Raw genomic sequence first — 23,131 nt, 5'->3', positions numbered from 1 at the left:
TCTTTGCATGATAGTCTGCCGACCTGAAAGGATGTGGTTATTGGAAGTCAATCATTCTAGTTGCCATCACTGCAGGGCTTCCCCAACAGAGTATCATTGGCCAAGCCCATTTTGGATGTTTTAGTGATTTCTGTTTAGTTACCAAGGACAAGGGTCTGTGCATTCAGCAGCAAACAATTTTCAATTCCACTGCCAACTCACCAAATGAAGCTGTGCTCATCTGCAAGCAAAAGTAAAGCTGTAACAAGTAACTTGTCCCAACTAATGGACTTGTTATCTCCAACACTTAAGTATCTATTTTTGACATTCAGTGCCAACAACATTGCCGTGTACCCCACAAGATCCTGTAGGAGGTTACCATGGATCAGAAACTCGGAGTTTACAAGTGCGTATTCCTATGCGTCCAAGTGGCTGAGGTCACAGGTTTCTGATATGTTGCTGGAATAGCCTAGAATAATAATGGTATTACTATAGTAATGGTATACATTTCGTCAGTAGCGCACCACATTATCTACTGTGGAGAAGGGAATTAAGTCTTGGGGTACAGTAACAGTCCATTAAGCTACTTTATCTTGAGTAGTGTCACAATCTGAGAACAGTGGCTGATCCAGTTGAATTTCTAAATATGGAACAGGGAATATTGCAGCACAATACAGATTGAAGTGGAGGTTATTAGAGGTTGCCACAAACAGAAGAACAGGCCATGCTGGAATTTCTTGGCACTGGTCAGCTGCATGCCTGCTGCTGTCCCTGCTAGGGTTGGGCACAGCTGCAGGACATTACCAGCAGTGCAGTGGTGAATGCAACTGCCCACAGCCTGTTGAGCACAGTGCCTTCAAGCCCTGAATGTCTTCATGGCAGAATCTAATTGAACCTCCTCTTCTCTCTCCCCCCCCCCCCCCCGCCCCAAAAGTGTTTTCGTAGCATTTATTAAAGCATTTAATTTTAAATCGTAACTCAACACATAAAATTCTAAAATGTCAATTTCCTGGAATGTGTCCATGGTATTTCCTCTTTTGAAATGCAAATGTTGGAATTGGGTGTAGAAGATGCTACTCAGCCTGTCAAACCTGTTCTGCCAATTAAGATCTTGTTAAGTCTGTACTTTTGTTTATGATGTTTTGCCTGTATTCTTAGCTTTTAAAAACATTCAGGCTATATCCACACTATGCCGGATAAATCTGTAACCGAAGCTTTTACTCGTTTTTACCCTCCGTCCACACTAAAATGGCGTTTTCGTCTCCTGAAACCAGAGCTTTTCAAAAACGCTTTCCAAGGTGGATATTTTCGAAAACGCTGTTCGGGCAGATCAGTGTGGACGGCGTAACCAGAGACTTAGGAAAACACTCTCAGACAGCAGCGCGCTATTTCATTGTTTTCTTGAACGCAACCTAACAATTTCAGAACAGACGGCAACGAGACTGAAGCCAGAAGAGTTAGAAATGTACTCACCAAATATTTTGACCCAGAACTTACTGAGTATTAAGTATACTGTACTCACTTTGTCGTTTTCTGTCTTTGCTCATATGAAGGTGGTTTACCTATTTATGCAAGTACTTCTCTGACAATAGATGTGTAACAGCCTAATGTAACATTGTATGGAAATACAAGATAATACTGATGCAGACGTGTTTCATACATTTAACAAGGTGCTTTATTAATGAGTTTGACAGTTTTTCAACGTTCATCGTCAGCCGGGTCAATCTATCCATGAACTCCCGGTCGGTTGCCGCCGTATGCTCCAGTATTTGTTTTTTTTTACTTTTAAGTTCTCCTGTGCGAAAGCAAACAGCTGTCCGTCGTTTTAAGTTTTTCTAGTCTGTAACTACACAAACGTGCACTTTTGCGGCGAGATTTGACACCAAACCTGTCGCTTGTTTTCGGTAGATGTATCCTGCACATGCGCAGGAGGAGGAGATACGCCGAAATCTCCAACTCAGTGTGGATAGAGATATTTTCAAAAACGCATTGTGTGGACGCTTTAGTTTTTACGCTAAAAAAATTTACTAATGACTAATTTGAGGTGCTGAATATTTAAATTCTGATCAAAAGAACAATAAATTGGCCTAAAGTAGTTGAGCACAGTGTTAAAAGAACATTGGCTCTGAGAATAAAATCTTTAAAAAATATATTAACCCCAAACCTATTTAATTCCAAAAAAAGTAAGGTTTTATTTGTGTGTTTAAGGTATGCCAACAAGACTAAAGACTTAACTAGCTTCTTGGTGGTGTTGGAATATCAGGCAATGTTGTGCTGCCTGTTATGCAAACATTAATTGCAGTGTTTGGGAAAATGCTCAATTAATGCAGGAGAACAGTTAAAATGAGCACATAAAGTAGAGCAGGCATTGATATGTGCTACCATTCCAGGTTATAAATTATCTTCTGCTGTGTCCTTGTGTCTCCAGTTCCTTTTAATCTTGAAGTCTGTTAAGAGTTTTCTCTGCCTCAAAGGTTGAGATGGATCAAAAGTTGACCACCCTTAAAGTTCATTCCATTCCTAAATCCTACCCTCATTGCCTGACGCTTGGGCTGGAGAAACATTCTCCCTGCATCAACCCTGTTCAACTCTGAAGTGTTTTGTTTCTGTGACAATTTTTTTTCATTAATTCCAGAGGGTAAGGTGATGCAATGGCACTACTAGTAGATCAATAACCCAGGTTCAAGCCTGACATTTTGTGCAGTCAGTGTGGAGTTCGTGTTCTTGCTGAGCCTGTGAAGGTTTCTACTGAGTGCTCTAGTTTCTAACCAGGTCAGAATTGTGGAGGGTGATAAGTGAACTTACCACAGAAAGTAGCCTTTGGTAGAATAAGTTGTAGTGTCTCTGGATAGCTATAGGAATAAGGGGTGGATCAGTGGGTTAGTATTAACATAATTGAGTGCTTGATGATTGGTGTAGATTCGTTTGGCTGAAGAGCTCCTTTTATTTCTGATGCTGAAATTTGCTGCTTGCTTTTGCACAAGAATCTCATTGGGTAAGGAAGTCCTAATTGTTCACTACACTCCAGATGTAGTCCTGTTGGAGTTCTTTATTATTGCACTCGGGTATCCTTGCTCTTAAATCCTCTTAATGGTGGAAAAACACCATGTGCCTCTCTCACTGCCTCGTGCACCTACATGCAAGTTTTTTGTACCTTATTGAAAATTAATATTTTTTTAAAGTGCTGCATATCAACACGAAAAAAACACATGCAGGTAAGTGTGCACAGTTCTGTCTTGCACTCCACCTGACATTGTCAGTTCATCATTGTTCTCTTCCAAAGTAAGTTTATTATCAAAGTACATACATGTCGCCATATACAACTCTGAGATCTGTTTTCTTATGAGCATTCACAGTAAATCGAAAAAACATAATGGAATCAATGAAAGATGGATGGGCAAGATGGGCAAACAACCATGTACTAAAGGCAACAAATTGTGCAGTACAAAAGAGGGGAAAAAAGTAATAAATATTGATAACATGAGCTGAGTCCATAGGTTGTGGGATCAGTTCACAGATGGTATGAGTAAAGTTAAGCGATGTTGTCCCCATTGGTTCAAGAGCCTGAAGGCTGAGGGGCTATTACTGTTCCTGAACATGGTGGTGTGCATCCTGATGATCTTGTACCATCTTACCAATGGCAGCAGAGAGAAGAGGGCATGGGTTTCTTGATAGATGCTGCTTTCCTGTGACAGTGCTCTGTATAGATGTACTCAGTGATAGAGCATTACCTGTGATGGATTGGACTGTATCCACTACTTTTTGTACAATTTTCTATTCAAGGGCATTGGTGTTACTCTCCACAACACATCTATAGAAGTTTGTCAAAGATTTAGATGCTATGCTGAACCTTCACAAATTCCTTAGAGTTGCTGCCATGTTTACTTCATACTTGCTCTTGCATTCCAGGCCTAGGACATGTCTGCTGAAATGGTAACACTGAGGAATTTAAAGTTGCTAACCCTCTCTACCTCTGATTTTTCCCCATTTAGGACTGGCTTGTAGGCCTCGGTTCCTCCTCCCGAAATCAATAATCAGCACTTTGGTCTTGCTGACATTGAGTAAGGGGGTGTTGTTGTGTCACCACACAGCCAGATATTCAATCTCCCTCCAATATGCTGATTCATCACCACTTTTAATTTGGCCAATGATAGTACTATTATCAGCAAACTTAAATATGGCATTGGAGCTGTGCTTGGCTTCAGTCATAAGGCAAATGGAACAGGGAACTAAGCACACAACCTAGTGATGCATCTGTTCTGATGGAGATCATCAGGTAGATGTTTATGCCAATCTGAACTGATTGGGGTCTGCAAGTGAGGAAATTAGGGATCCAATTGCATAAGGAGGTATTGAGGCTTTAGGTCTTGAAGCTTATGACTTGAGGGTATGATTGTACTGAATGTTGAGCTGTAGTCAATAAAGAACATCCTGATGTATGCATCTTTGCTGTCTAGAAGTTCTGAGGTTGAATGAAGTGGTACTTGCTGTGCATCTGTTGTGCTAGTAGGCAAATTGTAGCAGATCAAAATAGCTTCTCAGGCAGGAGTTGATGTGTTTCATCACCAACCTCTCAAAGCACTTCATCACAGTAGATATAGGTGCTACTGGACGATAGCCATTGAGGCAGTTTAGCACATTCTTCCCAGGTGCCAGTATAATTGAAAGACTACGGAAGTGTAAGATTAAATATATCTGAACATTCTAGCCAGTTGATTAACATAGCTCTTTACTACTTGGCCAGGTACCCAATCCTGACCAGATGCTTTGAGAGTTCATTCCCCTGAAGAAAGATGTGACGTCTGCCTTAGTATGAAATCACAGATCATTGTGGCTGTGGGAGTTCATGAATGTTCCTCCATGTTTTGACAGTCAAAGCAAGCATAGAAGGCATTGAGATCATCTAGAACCAAAACTTTGTCTCTTGCTTTCACTTTGTGAGAATTAATAGCATTTAAACCTGCCACAGCTGTCAAGCATTCTTCAATAATTCAGTTTAGTCTGGAATTGTCACTTTGTCTGTGAAATGTCCCTCCAGAGATCGTTCTTGGACCTCTTGTATCTTGGTTGCCCGAACTGACTGCCACTCAGCACATTGCAAATCTCATGGGCTTCTGGTTGGAGAAGAGGGAATGATTTTATGGGGACACACATGCATATGACTTTTTGAATATAAAGTGGCATCACAGCAGTGTTGTATTCATTCAGATCAGCTGCATCCACTGACTCAAAGCAGTCTGTAGCATAACCACCTCTGTGGTTCTTATTGCTGCCTTGCTCTTTAGCCCCTGCCTGTAAGCACATAGGAAAAGGATGGCCAAGTGATCAGATTTCCCAAAATGCGCGTACTTAAATGTTGTCAAATCATTGATTTTTATAGATCATGGCTAGATGGGACCCAAGCAGAGATTCTTCTGTGTACGGTACTCAGTTGTCACAGCAGCCACTGTAAAGGAGCTATTTGTTCCTTTTGCTTTTATCTTTAAAGCATGCTGTTTATTGAATATTTCAGTGATATTTGAGTAATACTGTAAATATAATATTTGTTTACATAATGCATTGCAGGTTATATATAGAATAGCGCATGTCATTACGCCACCACGTCATATATACCTGCCTTGTTTAAAGTAAAAACAAAACTAAGAGAAGTTCCCCTGGGCTTTTGTCTTTTTGTTTTCAACTAGTTTTAATTTTTGAAGTTAACCTTAACACATGCCTGTGGAAGTTTTTTGTTTTAAGACAGTGATTTTAAAATAATGGTTCAGGATGGAGACCATTCATGGAAATGGCTTCTCTGCAGTGAAGGACTGGGTGACAATGGAATATGCTATGTATTTTAGACTGTAACTTAACCTTGCAATGCTTTTGGTATTTCCAGTAATGTGTTGGCTGCAGATTAATGTGCTGGCTCTGTTGCTTCAGGCAACAAATCAAATTTAACCAATATGAATAATTTTTACCTATAAATTTGCAGCTTGTTAATTTTTTAATGTTGCTGTTAATTTGAGATTCCTACTTAATGCATTTGCCCTTCAAGGAACTGTCCTTTTCCAAAACGTTTCAGTTACTAATTTTCTTCTGGCATTGTCTTGTCTTCAAGTTTGTATTTTAAAAATAAAGTATAATTTTTGGATGGATAATCTGAATTATCAAGTGCAGTTGTCAATTTTAATGTTTTTGTAGTGACTGCATTTTACAAATATCTTCTGACTTTTTCAATTATCTACAAAGCTAGTTTTTGGACTGAGACATAAGATATCTCAGATGCCAAGTAGTTTTCCAGTATTTAATATAATATTTGTGGTAATCAATTTTAACTTTTGTGACACAAGTACTTTATACTCAATAAATTGCAAACCAGGTGAACTTAATGTTAGAACAAGAGGTTTTGCAGATGCTCACTCAGTCTTTCGCAACACACATGAAATGCTGGAGGAACCCAGCAAGTCAGGCAGAATCTGTGAAGGGGATAAACAGTTTTGGGCTGAGCTCTTCAGTACTGGAAAGGAAGAAAAATTCTGGCTCCTACCCTCCAAGGCCTGATAAAGGTTCTAGGCCCAATACATCAACTAGGTATTTCCCTCCATAGATGCTGCCTGACTTGCTGAGTTCCTGCAGCATTTTGTTTGAACTTAATTTTGAACGATGCACCATCAATAACTCTCGGAGATGGGAGGCGAACGATAGGCTTTTATTAGCAGCAAACAAGACCACTACATCCTGCAGACTGAGGGAGGAGCAGTGCCTCCAATCGCCTTTATCCAAGGGTCTGTGGGAGGAGCCACAGGAGCAGTCAGCAGAGGGGCGTGTCCAGACCGGTATACATAGTTTACCACAGAAGCAAAGTTTTCGAGATGTGGGATGATGTTTATAACCTTTTCACCATGTCTCCTATCAGTGTGTTAATATCAACACTGATAATTACCTTATTCTCTGTAAATGTTCAATTAGGTAATGTTATATCTTCCCCACCTTAAGAATTTTCTTTCTGCATTGAGACTCAGCTGTCTTTTAATCTTTAATATATATTTCTGGAATACTTTCAATATTTCATTACTTAGGTGTTGAATTACAAACAAGAGCAGCACATTTAATGTAACATGAAACTAGCTCTGTTAAATTATAGCAGTGGACATTTTTGTCCGAATGTCTGGTTTAAGGTGCTTGATGGCTTTACATATTAATAGGAGGTATTTGGGGGGAAAAGTCCATTACAGTATTAGCTGGAAGAATCGTGTGTTCCAGTGCCAAGCTTCAGCTGCTGACGTTTGAGTATATTAATATTGATCAGCTTCTTCCCCACCCCCCCCCCCTCCCCTTGTTTCTAGTTTGCAGACACAGGGCTGTGCCTTTTGTAATGAGTGGTTCCCACTGCTTCACTTGCGCAGCTTTTTTTTCCCCAGGCAGTGCACTGCAGGAAATATGGTACATGTATTGCACTGAAAGTTAGCTTGGAAGGCAAGGCCCAATGGGTCTTTTCCTACAAGCATTTTAAATGTAGAAAGACCAGTTTGGGTTGTGGTGTGGCCACCTGTGCTCTGCACAATATTCAAACAACCTGGAAATAATGGGCTGCAGCAGCAGCAAAATATGCCTCTACGGTCCTTGCACTGGAAAGAGGGTAACTGATGCATCCTTTTTTGATTTGCTGACTGGGAATGTAAGGGCTTGGTAGCTGGCGCAAGTAGTTTCAACCAATTCCTTTGTTTCCAGCTGTTCCGCACTGTAGATTGTTCCTCCTCTTGCTGAATAATTGCTGCATTAGGGAGTCAGTTTAAGCAGAGTGCTTGAAACATCCTCTTGCATTTTATAGCTGCATCCTGACTGTGCTTTTGGGATTAAAAGGCTCAGTCAATTTCCTCAGTTATTGATTTGCTGGTGAATTGGATGTCGCTTGATTGTTTAGGACGTTGAAGGTAATGCAAGGTCTGCATATTTTCCTTTAAAAATTGTTAAATTGTACACTTTGGTATTTCTGTGTTTATGTTGAAAATGGAACTATGTTCACTGGATCTTTTCATAGCAACACTTGCATTTAAATTTAAATCCTGAATTGAATTCTACTTGGTTAAAATATAATGTAAAATGCATTGGAATGATAGTGTATACGGCTGAAATTCTAATCATAGAATGTGCATAATTTTTTTCATTTGAAAACGTTAAGCAGGTTATACCATTCCTAGCATATGAATGCAAATTTGTTACTGAGTGTTTTGCCTTTCGAGGTGAAGTTGTCTGGGTTTGGGGCTTTGTCTGTTTGTTCATGTCCAGTTTAAAAATGCTTTCTCATTAAGATTTCTTTGAACTAAATTTGGCATATTTGTGAACTAGATGAAGATAACTTTCAGCTATTGGATACAGCTGCAATTTTGAAAAAGTAATGTTAACAGTTTTGTTCCACTGGAGATCTCCATGGTAACAAAATATTTTTCTTCTCAGAAGGAGGAAGTGGGCAAACGGCACAAGGAATTGTCTCAAGAGTTGCTTACTTTACATCATGAACTAGGTAAGAATTGCATAATGTGCTTCAGGTTCTAAAGTTTGCAAGATATATTCTCAAATGGTGAATTCTGCATCTAGTTCATCCTTAGTAACTTTTAAAGCTTTTCAGCTCCATGTTTCTCCAGAGACAGCTTGACCCATATTCAGAATTTCTAACATTTGATGTAACAGGAGTCGCCTCAATATTTTTGTTCTATATATGAAGTTACTTGTTTTCTTCAATTAAAATTTCTGAATATTTTTATATTATTTACCAAAGTACTTTTTTTGCATGTCCCTTACGGAAGGCTGATACAGAGGAATAAAACACATGGAATCAGAGTGACTTGGTAGATTGGATTTAAAGTTAGTAAGGCCATTATTTGATGTAGAATAGTAGCGTTGCAGAGGTTTTATTGAGTATGAAAGTAGTGCTCCACAAACAGCCTCTGGATATAAATCTTGGACAAAGATGTAGATGGGTTGATTAGAAACTTTGCCAACAACATAGAAATTGGCTGAGTTAGGTATAGTGAGGAAGGTTGTCAAAAGATTCTTGTTGAAAATGTGGGCTGAGAAATGGCAGATGGAACTTAATCTGTTCAAGTAAGGTGTTGCACTTTAGGCAAGTATACAGTAAATGGCAAGACCCTTGGGATGATTGATGTAGACAGGGACCTTGGGCTGCAAATCTGGCTTCCTGAAAATGGCCACAGAAACAGATGGGGTGGTAAAGAAGGCGTACAGCATACTTGCCTTCAGTCATGATCGAATGAAAGCTGAAGCTGTGTTAAACTTTGTTCGGGCCATATCTAGAGTATTACAAGTGGTTATGGTCATCCCAATGTAGGAGACAGGTTTACTTGTTTGTTACCTGGATTGCAGGGTAGTAACTATAAGGAAAGTTGGACATATTTGGATCAATTTCTTGAGTGCTGGTGGCTTAGGAGTGTTTTTACCAAGGGACAAAACTGAGACACATAGAGTAGATGTCAAATACTGGAAAACACTGTCTTAAGGTGGTGGTAAAAAAGGAGGGAGTTTAAAAGTAATCTACAGTGGTAGTGTCTGGAATGCATTTCCACAGGGTGTAGTGGAAGCAGATATGCTTAGGCAGGGATTTGTGGGATATTTACAACATGCATGCAAAAGGTGTTAGTTAAAATTAACATTGTGGGTTTAAGAGCTTGTTCGTGTGCTGTGGAGTTCTTCTATTTTTGCTGCTTCGTACATGTTGCAGCTCAGACTTGCTTCTAAGCCTCAATTTAAATTCTGTGGAATTCAATTAAAATGTCTAGTTCATGTCACCCACGTTCATTGTGCACATCAAACTTGAGCAGAAATGCACAGAAATTGGTGTGTATTCATTTGGTGCAGTATGCCAAGTAGATTAAACACTTTTTAACATGGGCCCAAAGAGTATTTTCTCTACACCCACTGGCTTTCTAGCATTCTGTCAAAAATGATTGACTTCTCACTGACTAATCACTGCTTTCAAAGTTGTTATATTGGGTGTGTTTCTTGTGAACTAAACAAGTCTATGTTTGAAGCATCAGCAGGGGTCAGTTTAAATTTAAGATTTTGACTTGCTGTGCAATAATTTCTCTTGGCAAAATCTTCTTAGTAACTTTCAATTCCCTTGCCCTGAATGCTTTATTTTCATCATGCATGTCCAGTCTCTGAACACTTTTATGCCCCATCAAGAAGGCTATAAAGCGCCCCACTTCTTTTTCGCCAACAGACTTGACCAGTTCCCCTCCACTATCACCCACTGCTGGAACTGGTTCTCACTCATTTTTCCTTTCAGTTCCTCCCACTTTCCCCAAACTCAGTGGGCCCCAGATAGGTCTGCCTTTTCATTGGCTATGTGGAAAGTCCATGAACCAAGCCTTCCTGGTAATGCTGTCCAACTTTCTGCATGAACTCAGCAACAACATTGCTCTTGCTTCATGCACCCATGCTGAGCTCTTCAATTTCATCATCTTTACTTTCAGCTTAAATTCACTTGGTGATTTTCTGACACCTCGCTCCCTTTTCTTGATCTCTGCCCCCATCTCTGGAGACAAAAGGTCAGTGATATCTTGTATAAACCTACCAGTCCCCATGGCTATCTTAACTATATCTCTTCCCACCCTGTTTCCTGTTATTTTTAAAGAAAATGCTATTCCCTTTTCTCAGTTCCTTCTCCTCTACTGCATCTGTTCCCAAGATGGGGTTTTTCCAGAACATCAGATGTCCTCCTTCAAAAAACAGGGTTTCCCTTCCTCCAACATTGCTGTCCTCACCTGCATCTCCTCCATTTCCCAGATATCTGCCCTCACCCTGTCTTCGTAGCGCTTTAAGGATAGGTTTCCACTTGTCTTCATCTACCTGCCCATGAGCCTCCACATCCAGCACATCATTCACCACGACTTCAGCCATTTACAACGGGATCCTACCACAGACCCATCTTTACCTTCTTCCACATCCTTCCCCCCACGTTGGCCCCTCCATGATTCCCTTGTCCTTTCATCCCTCCCCACTAATTTTACTCCCAGCACTTAACCTAACAACTCCTTTCAGGGCCTTAACAGTTCTTCCAGATGAGATAACTTTTACCTGGGAATCTGGGGGTAACCTACTGTATCTGATCCTCCTGGTGCAGCCTTCTCTACATTGAGACCTGATATAGATTGGGGGATGGCTTTGTCAAGCACCTCCACTCTATCTGCCAAAACGAGGATTTGCTGGTGACCAGTGATCTTAATTCTGATTCCCATTCAGAAATGTTGGCCATTGTTTCCTTGACTGCCAAGATGAACCAACTCTCAGGTTGGAGGAGTAACATTCTCATTTTTTGTCCAACCTGATGCCATGAACATCAATTTCTTTCATTTCTGTCAATTTCCCCCTCCTCCTTCCCTCTCCCATCCCACACACTGATTTCCCTCTTGCCCCCCCAACTGCCTTTCACCTTCCCTCATGTCCCTCCTTCCTTTCTCCTTTAATCCACTCTCCTCCTCCAGCCCTTTACCTTTCGACCTATCACATCCCTGCTGTTTAGTTCCTCCTGCAACCACCTGGCTTCACCCAGCACCCTCTAGCTTGTACTGCTTCCTCTCCGCCCACTCTATTCTGGCCTCTTTTTCCCCATCCTTTTCTACTCCTGATTAAGGGTCTTGATGTGAAACATCAACTGTTTATTCATTTACATGGATGCTGCCTGCATTTTATGTACGAGACAATTGCTGAATGCAGGTTTCACTATTGTGTGTTTTGTTGGAGGTTGAGCATAGCCAAATTCAAATTTTCATGTTTATGCTCATTTTTCAAACTTCTAAAAGCCATTTTTGTGCTGAGCCAATTTGCATTGCAGGTGGTGGTTCAGTATTTAGGATCATTGGTATCAGAAGAATGGTATTTGACCAGTAAGCGATAAACTTTTGGACACCAGTGAATGAGACTTCTTAAATTTAAAGCTGGCAAATGCTGAAATTGGTAAATGTGTTTCTTAACATAGGCTGGTCTTTTTTTAACGTTTGCGCCTTAAATATGAAAAATTCTGTAGATGCTGGAAATCCAAAGCAACACACACAAAATGGTGGAGGATCTCAGCAGGTCAGGCAGCATGCATGAAAATGAGTTAGTCAATGAGCAGTCAATGTTTCAGGCTTGAGAGCCTTCTTCAGGACTGGAAAGGAAAGGGGAAGATGTCAGAGTAAAATGGTAAGAGAGGGGAAGGAGGATAGCTGGAATATATTGGGTGATTGCAGTTAAGTAGAAGTAGGGAAGGTAAAGGGCTGGTGATGAAATAATCTGATACGAGAGGAGAGGGGACCATAGGAGAAAGGAGATGAAGATGGGCACCACTAGGAGGTGATATGCAAGTGAGAAGAGGTAAGGGGTCACAGTGGGAAAGTGATGGAAGGAAGACAGACTGATTTTTTTTCACCAGAAGGTGAAATCGGTATTCGTGCTGTCAGGTTGGAGGCTACCCAGACTATAAGGTGTTGCTCTTCCACCTTCAGCGTGGCCTCATCATGGAATAACAGGAGGCCACGGACAAACATGTTGGAAAGGGAATCAGAATTAAAATGTTTGGCTAAAGGAAAGTTCTGCTTTTGGCAGATAGAGCTGGGGTGTTTGAGTTTGTACCTTCCCTTGGCTAAGTGGATACAGAAGGATTGTTTTCTCAAATCGTTTTTTTCCCTCAACTGTTATTTGTCAAGTCAAGTCACTTTTTATTGTCATTTCGACCCTAACTGCTGGTACAGTACTTAGTAAAAATGAGACGACGTTTTTTCAGGACCATGGTGTTACATGACACGGTATAAAAACTAGACTGAATTATGTTTAAAAAAAACAACAGCAGACAAAACTACACTAGACTACAGAGCTACCCAGGACTGCATAAAGTACACAAAAGAGTGCAGGCATTACAATAAATAATAAACAGGACAATAGGGCAGTAAGGTGTCAGGCCAGGTGCTGGGTATTGAGGAGTCTGATTTCTTGGGGGAAGAAACTGTTACATAGTCTGGTCGTGAGAGCCTGAATGCTTCGGTGCCTCTTCCCATTAGGCAGGAGGGAGAAGAGTTTGTATGAAGGGTGCATGGGGTCCTTCATAATGCTGTTTGCTTTGCGGATGCAGCGTGTGGTGTAAATGTCCATAATGGCGGGAAGAGAGACCCCGATGATCTTCTCAGCTGACTTCACTATCCACTGCAGGGTCTTGAGATCTGAGATGGTACAATTTCTGAACCAGGCAGTGATGCAGATACTCAGGATGTTCTCAATACAACCTCTGTAGAATGTGATGAGGATGGGGGGTTGGGAGACAGACTTTCCTCAGCTTTCGCAGAAAGCAGAGACGCTGCTGGGCTTTCTTTGCAATGAAGCTGGTGTTGAGGGGCCAGGTGAGGTTCTCCGCCAGGTGAATACCAAGAAATTTGGTGCTCTTGATCTCTACCAAGGAGCCATTGGTGTTCAGCAGGGAATGGTCGCTCCATGCCCTCCTGAAGTCAACAACCATCTCTTTTGTTTTGTTCACATTAAGAGACAGGTTGTTGGCTCTGCACCAGTCTGTTAGCTGCTGCAGCAACTCTCTGTAAGCTGATGAGACCCACCACGGTCGTGTCATTGGCGAACTTGATGATGTGGTTCGAGCTGTGTGTTGCAGCACAGTTGTGGGTCAGCAGAGTGAACAGCAGTGGACTGAGCACGCAACCCTGGGGAGCCCACGTGCTCAGTGTGAAGGTGTTGGAAATGCTGCTCCCGATCTGGACTGACTGAGGTCTCCCAGTCAGCAAGTCTAGGATCCAGTTGCAGAGGGATGTGTTCAGGCCCAGAAGGCTCAGCTTTCCAATCAGTTTCTAAGAGATGATTGTGTTGAATGCTGAACTGAAGTCTATGAACAGCATCCGAACATGCTTGTCTTTTTTTGTCCAGGTGGGTCATGACACAATTTTAAACAATTGTTTAAGATGAATCTGAGTTAATGGTGTGTGGAAAAACATTTGCCAATGTTTGTGCTGGTTAAAAATGAAGATAGTATTTTTCATTCTTCACTCAACTTGAACTTGGTAGTTTTATGGGTTTGAAATAGTTATCCAGGTATTAATCAAGTAAGAAGTTTCCCACCACCCCTTCATGGGACATGATACTCATGGTAGACTAAACATTTACAGAAACAAACTTTACAATTATTATTACTGAGGTATTGATCATCCTGCAAAGGGAAGTGAGTTTTTGTAAATCTATGAAAAATTAGTATGTCAGGCAAAGTAAGAGCATGTATTTTCAATAATGTTCAGCACCAACAGACAAAATAGCTCACAATGTGGAAACATCCATTCAGTAAGCAGACTCATGCTCCTGTAACATTGATTCATAATACAACCTTTCATAAAATAAGCCACACGTGCACAGAAATACATCTGTTCAGTGGCTCGGTCTACCAGAGCAATTTTATACATCTCAGCTTAAGTTTTACAACCCTACTTTAACCAAATCCACCCTAAGCAATCTTTCATTGTAACTGAAGTTCTCTACGGCAATTCTGGTCTTAATTTACCTCCTGGCGAGAGTCAATATCTTTACATTTCTTGGTGTTAACATATCAGAGGATTTGTCCTGGGGCCAGCACGTAAGTGCCATCACAAAGAAGGCATGACAGCACCTCTACTCAGAAGTGTACACTGATTCAGCATGTCATCTAAAACTTTGACAAAATTCTAGATGCATAGTAGAGATTATCCTGACATTGCATCACAACATCGTGTGGAAACGCCAATGCCCAGATACAAAGAAGCCTATAAAAAGGTGGTGGATATATCCTCGTCCATCAGACAAAACCCTCCATTCCATTGAACACGTCTACAAGGAGCTATGCCACAAGAAAGCAATATCCGTCCTGTCGGACATCCATTATCCAGGTCTGCTCACACAGTACAGGAGCCTTGGGTAACACAACACCAGGTTTAAGAGCAGTTACTGTCCCACAATTATCAGGCTCCCAAGCTAATGTAGATAACTTCACTCACCCCAAATTGGAACTGATTCCACTGTCTTTGAACTCACTTCCAAGGACTCTACAACTCATATTCTCAGTTATTTATTATTTAGATCTTTATAAATTTGCAGAGTTTGGTTCTTTATCAGTCTGTAGTTTTTCATCGATGCTATTGATTTTCTGTTACATTGAGGGCCTGCAAGAAAATATATTTTAAGGTAGTATTCTGACACCTGCAGAATGCCAGACCGCTCAATTTATAAGTCACTTGGGCATTCAATAGACAGTAGGTGCAGGAGTAGGCCATTTGGCCCTTCTAGCCAGCACCGCCATTCACTGTGATCATGGCTGATCATACACAGTCAGTACCCTGTTCCTGCCCTCTCCCCATATCATTCATAGGATGATAATCCATATTGTTTCTTTCACTTGGATCCTGTGGTGTTTAATTTCTTGATCAATCTTATGTGTAATTACTGATTATTTTCATGCAAATCCCTGTAAGCTGTGTCAATAAGCTAAACTCATTACTAGCTTGAATACATCACTAAATCTCAATACATGATGATGTTCCTCTTTAACTTTGTCTCACTTAATGTTACTCATCCTACCCTTTATTTCAAACAGCACCAAATTAAATGTTCCATTCAGCCACAGCATTGGAAAATTGTTGTCAGAGCTAATATTTTTCCCTTTTAAAGTCTTGGATACATTGTTCAAAAAAGATGGAGTGTTTCCAGCTTATTACTGTGTTGCCAGTGATATTTGGATTGATGGCCACGTTGTGAAACTTGTTAACATTTGGCTTTCCTGTTGCACTAATGCTGGTTGCTACTTGATCAAAATGCAGATCTTGAGCTCCTCTGTTTTTTGTGTATTTTGTGATTTCCAATACTGCATGGAACATGTCTGTCCATAAACAGTATAAGACTCTTTCACCTCAGACAGAGAGGCTGTTCGGTATGGGCCCACAAATCCTAAGAACTTTCTACAGGGACACAATTGAGAGCATCCTAACTGGCTACATCACTGCCTGGTATGGGAACTATACCTCACTTAATTGCAGGACTATGCAGAGAGTGGTGCGGACAGCCCAGCGTATCCGTCATTGTGAACTTCCCATGATTCAGGAAATTTACAAGGACAGGTGTGCAAAAAGGGACCATCAGCTCATTGGAGACCCAAGTCATCCCGACCACAAACTGTTCCAGCTGCTACCATCCGGGAAACAGTACCGCAGCATAAAAGCCAGGACCAACAGGCTCCAGGACAGCTTCTTCCACCAGGCCATCAGACTGATGAACTCACGCTGATCTGTGTGTACTCAGATCATTAACTGTTCTATTTATTATGAATTATTATAAATTACTATGATTGCACATGGCACATTTAGATGGCGATGTGGCATAAAGATTTTTACTCGTGTATGTGAGGAATGAAGTCAATTCAATTCAATATGAACTCGCTGGAGTCGCTGTTAAGTGCCTTCATAGCTCCCTATCAAGAATAGAAGCTGTCCTTGAGCCTGGTGATGCATGCTTCAGGTTCTTGTATCTTCTGCCCAGTGGGAGAGGGGAGAATGTCTGGGATAGGTAGGGTCTTTGTCTTCTCGCTGCCTCGGTAAAGCAGTCAGCATAATCAGAGTCCCTAGAGGGGAGGTTGATTCCTGTGACGTGCTGAGTTGTGTCTACAACTCTCTGCAGTTTATTACGGTCATGTGCAAAGTAGTTACCATGCCTAGTCATTTTGCATCCAGACAATACTATCTATAGTGCATCGATTTTAAAATTAAGTTTATGGGGACACGTTGAATTTCATTTGCCTCCTGAGAGGCATTGGTGAGATTTCTTGACATAGCTGGACCAGGACATAATACTGATGATGTTCACACCTAGGAACTTGAACGTCACTGTAGACAAAAGGATGTGCACCACCCCTTTACTGAAGTCAATAACCAGAACTCCTTCATTGCTTTTGTCAACGATCAGCTCTTGTGGACATTGATGCAGCCCACTGCATCATCTGAAAACTTGTTGGAGCAGAATATGTCCATGCAGTCATGAGTGTATAAAGGTAGAGTAAAGAGCTGAGGACCATAAGATGAGCAGAGTTAGTTCATTCAGCCCATTGAGTTCTTTCTGCTATTCCATTTTGACTGATGTATCATTTATCTAAAGTCTATTCTCCCTTCTCACCATAACCTTTGACACCCTTTCTAATATGCATCATATGCTTAGGTGTCAACGACCTTCTGAAAATCCTAGTCAGCATCATACACTGACTCTCCTTCGAAGAATTCGAAGAGATTTGCTGGGCAAGATTTTCCCCTAAAGGAAACCATGCTGACTTTGGCCTCCAAGTACCCCAAAGCCACCTCCTTAATGATAGGCGTCAATATCTTCCCAGCAACTGAGGTCAGGCTAACTGGCCTGTAATTTCCTCTCTTCTGCTTTCCTCCCTTCTCAGATGTGGAGTGACATCTGCAAATTTCAGTCCTCCAGACTCCGGTGATTCTTGGAAGATCACTAATGTCTCCACCATCTCTTCAGCAGCCTCTTTCAGAACCCTGGGGTGTAGTTCATTTGATCCGTGTGATCTACCTACCTTCCGACCTTTCAGCTTCTCAAGCACTCTCTCCTTAGTAATACCAACTACACTCACTCTGCCGGGCCCTGCCTCGTGGAGCACCAGTGTTGAGAATAGTTGTGGGAATGAGTGAAGATTATTTTGTTAAGAAAAATGAGTAAAGATTAGATTTTTATTGTCACATGTCCATCAAAACAGTGAAATATGTTGGCGTGAAGTCAACAAGGTGTGTGCTGAACCAGCCCGCAAGTGTTTTCAGGCTTCTAGCACCAACAGAGTATACCCAAGAGTAGTCAACAGAGGTTAGAAAGTTGATTAATAACCTGAGGATTTTTACAAGATGCATTTTGAGAAAATCTAAAGGAATCTGGTACAAGAGCATTACTGATATTAAGATTTGTCCATCTATGGACAAGTCAGATTATTTTGTGGATTGCCTTTGGAATTCTAATAAAGCATGGTGGGAACAGAAGCTGTGAATATATTTTTTAAAAGGCAGGGCGGTAGATCTTTGTGAGAGCTTTTATTTTCTTTGTTTTGTGGCTATCTGGAGAAGACAAATTTCACAATTGTATATGGATACAAGCTTTGATCATAAATGAACCTTTGAATATGGAGCAAATTAAATGACATGACTGCAGTGGAACAGGATGGACTAAAGTATTGTACATTTTTTTTGCCTGACAGCTTTCCTTGGAAACTAATATTCCTTATATTGAGCAACACACAATGTTTGAAGACCTCAGCAGGCCCTGATGTCTTATTGAAGAGTCTCAGCCCAAATCTTTGACTGTTTCCTCCGCAGAGATGCTGCCTGATCTGCTGAGTTCCTCCAGTGTTTTGTTGCTCAAGATTTCCAGCATCCGCTGAATCCCTTGTGTGCTCTTGTTATTGAATCAGACTTGTTTCTGACACAAACTGTGCAAGTTTGTTTATTCTAGGCAATTATTTTGCTTGAATGCATGACTTATTGCATTGTTCTTGGAGCTATTGTTATTGTTAAGGAGCAAAAAGGTGTCTGGTCACCTGGAGGAAATCCACGTGGTCACAGGGAGAATGTGCAAACTCCTTAAAGACAGCAGTAATGCAGGGCTGTGATAGGAAAAGTTAGCATTTAAAAGCTTGCCTGACTACTGTAACGGGAAATACATAAATTAAAAGCCTGTTGCAATCTTATCTCTTGATTCCCTTAATAAACAAAAATCTAATCATATGTCCTGAATATATTCAATAGAGCCTTCAGTCCTGTTGGATGGAAATTCAGGATTTGATAAGAATTGTTTTCATCTGATGTTGAAATACTTCTCCTTTTGAAGTGGTGCAGGTTATGCCCTTGTTTCTCCCTTCTGCAAAACAATCCCAGTCAAGTTCACTTTTTTAAAAATTATTAGTCCCAGTGCAATTGGAGTGAGTAGCTATCATCCATATTTTGGCCAATCCTTCAGGGCAATGCAGCTAAAAAGAAACGTTCCTGGTAGGGTTTTAACAGGGCTGTCAGCTTAGCTGGAAGTGCTCTTGAAATTCTTCAGAAGCAAAGATTGTGCAAATTTTACATTACTTTTGAGTTTGCTCTTCAGACAAGTCTTCCTCAGGATCCCAGGTAGTTGCCTGCTAAAAGTTATGTTGTAATGATCTTGCAAGTAAGAGTAGCAGCTCCATTTTTAGCCAATATAAACATGAGGAGCTAAGGAGACACTTTGCTAGAATTATGTATTAAATCTAAGAATAGCAGAAATCTGAGCAAATACAGATTATTAGTTTGAAATACTGTTCTAGTTTATTTGTAAAACCAGATGAGGTGAAATACTGGTAATGATATGTTCTTGAGTTCTGACTTTAAAAACCTTGTTGAAGATGCACAAGCACCAATTCGTAATGTGTGCTAGATCATTATGTTAGAAATTATCGTGTCCAAGTTTGTCCCATTAGCTCATTAGCTTATCTTTTGCCACTCAGAAACGAGGAATTCAACCTGTCTTCGATTAGAGAAGGATCGGGAAGAACTGCAAAAAAAATACGAAGGAGTCATTCAAAAGCTGTCTGAAGAACACCAGAATGAGCTTAAAGATTTGGAAGAAAAGTTGGAACAGCTATTCAATGCAGAGAAGATTCATTTAGAGCAAAACTTCAAAAAAGATGTGGAAATTCTGCAAAAAGAGCTACAAAATGAGGTCTAACTTTTCAAAATAACTTTTAAATTTCTGGGGTACAAATTAAACTTGATTCTGTACCACTTTAAATCATGCAAAATGGTTGACATTAGTTTTCATTATGTATGTACTTACACAGAACTGTACTTGATTTTAAGGAAAAGGGAGATTTTCTTATAGCCATTCAATTCAAACAAGTATATCTTTGGGTGGGGGAGGGGGGGTTGATGTTTAGTAACAGGTCAGGAGAAGGCAGCAGTGACCAGGTCTGTGGTGTCAACATTGGTTCTGAGGCTCAGTGAGGATTTTACTTTCCTGGTGCCAGGGTTCAGGATGTCTATGCTGTTGCAGAATGCTCTTTATGAGGATCTAACCTGGTCCCAACGTATCTATGTAGTTACAAAGAAAGCAAGATAGCAGCTATACTTCATTAGGAGTTTGAAGAGATTTGGCATGTCAACTAATAGACGCAAAAACTTCTATAGTTGTACAGTGGAGAGCATTCTGACAGGCTGCATCACTGTCTGGTATGGAGGGGCTTCTGCACAGAACCGAAAGAAGATGCAGAAAGTCAGCATGGTTTCCTGAAAGGAAAATCCTGCCTGACTAGCCTACTGCAATTTTTTGAGGAAATTGCAAGCAGGATAGACAAGGGAGATGCAGTAGATGTGGTGTACTTGGATTTTCAGAAGGCCTTTGACAAGATGCTGCACATGAGGCTGCTTAGCAAGATAAGAGCCCATGGAATTGCAGGGAAGTTAGTAGCATGGGTGGACCACTGGCTAATCAGCTGAAAACAAGACAGTGGGAATAAAGGGGTCCTATTCTGGCTGGCTGCCGGTTACCAAGAGAGTTCCACAGAGGGCGGTGTTGGGACCACTGCTTTTAGTGATGTATGTCAATGATTTGGACTATGGTATTAATGGATTTGTGACTATATTTACCAAAGATACAAAGATGGGTGGAGGAGCAGGTGGTGTTGAGGAAACAGAGCCTGCAAAGAGACTTAGATAGTTCAGGGGAATGGACAAAGAAGTGGCAAATGAAATACAGTGTTAGAAAGTGTATGGTCATGCACTTTGGTGGAAGAAATAAATGGGCAGTCTATCATTTAGATGGGGGGAGAAAATTCAAAATGCAGAGATGCAAAGGGACTTGGGAGTCCTTGTGTAGGATACCCTAAAGGTTAACCTCCAGGTTGAGTTGGTGGTAAAGAAAGTGAATGCAATGTTGGCATTCATCTAGAGGTATAGAATTTCAGAGCAAGGATGTGATGTTGAGGCTCTATAAGGCACTTGTGAGACCAGACTTGGAGTATTATGTGCAGTTTTGGGCTCCTTAGAAGGGATATACTGCATTGGAGAGGGTTCAGAGAAGATTCACAAGAATGAGAATAATTCCAGGAATGAAAGGGTTACCATATGAGGAACATCTGGCAGCTCTTGGGCTGTACTCCCTGGAGAATGAAGGGGCGACCTAGTAGAAACATTCAGAATGTTCAAAGGCCTGAACAGATTAGATATGACAAAGTTATTTCCCGTGGTAGGGGAATCTAGGACAAGAGGGCACAACTTAAGGATTAAAGGACTTCCATTTAGAACTGTGGTGCAGAAAAATTACTGTAGTCAGAAGGTGGTAAATCTGTGGAATTTGTCACCATGTGAGGCTGTGGAGGCCAAGTCATTGGGTGCATTTAAGGCAGAGATATGTTGGTTTTTGATTAGCCAGGGCATCAAAGAGTATGGGGAGAAGGCAGCAGAGTGGGGATGACTGGAAGAATTGGATCAGCCCATGATTGAATGGTGGAGCAGACTAGATGGACTGAATGGCCTACTTCTGCTCCTGTGTCTTGTGGTCTTATGATCTTGTATTTAATGTGGTGGTCTTGGAGTTGTCTATAGTAGAGGAGGTTATGAACATCTTTAATGTCTGAAGGAAGATGAATCCTAACATGCTAAAATTAAAATATCTAAAATTCCATGGATGGCTAGAGAAGAAATTGAGGCAGCTCTGGCTGAGGTATTGCATCATTATTTGCCATGTATGATGTGCCAGTAGACAGCAGGGTAGCTAATCCTCTGCCTTCAAGAAGAACTAAAGGTAGACCTGGGAACTATGGACCAGAAAGTCTTAACATCCTTGATGGCTAAATTACAGGAGAGGGTTCTGAGGGATATGACACCTATCTGGAAAGATGGGTTGATTAGGGGGCAGTCAGCACAGCTTTGCATCAAAGATGATGGCGAAGAATTCAATTTTTTTTGCCATAAGTTGATGTGGACTTCAATGAGGTGATGAGGTTCCATATGGTAGGCTGATCTGGAAAGTTAGATTGCATGGAATACAGGAAGAGATTGTTAAATGAATATACAGTTGATAAGCAGGGGCAATGGTGGAAGGTTGTTTCAGTGACCGGAATCCTGTGACTCCTGGGCCCATTGTTGCTTCTCATTTATATCAGCAATTTAGATAAGAATATACAAGACACGGTTAGCCTATGCTAAAATAAGTAGACAGAGAAAGTTATCAAAAATTGCAGGGGTATCTCAATCAGCTGATTAATGCAAATAAAAATTAACAGTTAAGTGCAAGTTGTTAGATTTTAGAAAGGTCATTCAAGTTAGGACATTCACAGTGAATGGTAGGACCTGGAAGTGTCTTAAGCTGAGGCACATGGAGTTCAAGTATGTGGATCCCTGAAAGTGGAATCACAAGTAGACAGTGGTGAAGGCCTTCAGCATGCTAGCCTTCATAAACAAGACATTGAGTATAAAAGTTAGGTTTTATGGTGCACTGGTTGAGGCCTTGGAGTATTTTGTTCAGCTTTGATTGTCCTGCTATTGCAAGATAGTATTAAGTTGTTTAGAAGGTTATTGGGCAAAGGCTGACAATCGATATTGGCTTAGGTGGGCATCCTGTTTGGCATGGATGTGTTCGGCCAAAGTGCCTATTTCTGTGCTGTATCACTTTAATTGCACTTGGGAGGCAGCCCACGGTAAGCTGCAAATTCCTTCCCTTTGATAGCCACATAGCTCCCAGCTGAGTACTGCAATTAAATTTGTCTGCACTTACTACCCTGCCAGTATATTCTAGATACTAATCACCTGTTGTGTTTATGGAAATTTTTTGAATTAACACAAATTTTCACAAACCCATGTTACTGTGCAATGCAACTGATGCTCCTTAAACATACACTAAACCTAATTAAACTGCTCATGAGGCTTGAGCAATCCTTTATCATTCTAAAGATTTGCATTTCAATTGTAAGCATCCCTGAAGTTGATTCTTAATAGTGCAATGAAGAGCAGTTTAAAGTCTTCATCTTAATGCTACATAAATTTTATTTACATTGCATGAGTTGCTTTTTTTTGGCATATATTCATCAGCCTTCTGTTTGTAAGTCTTTAAATATGATTTTAAAAAGCACCAGAATGAAAATTCCTAA

At 40.8% G+C, this 23,131-nt stretch overlaps 1 protein-coding gene across 1 annotated transcript in view; it reads left to right on the top strand.

Moving 5' to 3' along the window:
* mtus1b (microtubule associated tumor suppressor 1b) overlaps positions 1-23,131 on the top strand; it is a 128,246-nt gene that overhangs the window by 87,325 nt on the left and 17,790 nt on the right. The window contains exons 10-11 of the mRNA XM_059988636.1: positions 8,419-8,485; positions 19,493-19,707. Of these exons, the coding sequence (XP_059844619.1) occupies positions 8,419-8,485; positions 19,493-19,707 (282 nt within the window). The remainder of the gene's footprint in view (positions 1-8,418; positions 8,486-19,492; positions 19,708-23,131) is intronic.

Source organism: Hypanus sabinus, chromosome 14 (genome assembly GCF_030144855.1).
Source record: "Hypanus sabinus isolate sHypSab1 chromosome 14, sHypSab1.hap1, whole genome shotgun sequence".
Classification (NCBI taxonomy): Eukaryota; Metazoa; Chordata; class Chondrichthyes; order Myliobatiformes; family Dasyatidae; genus Hypanus; species Hypanus sabinus.
This window is presented reverse-complemented; position numbering and strand designations above follow the sequence as displayed.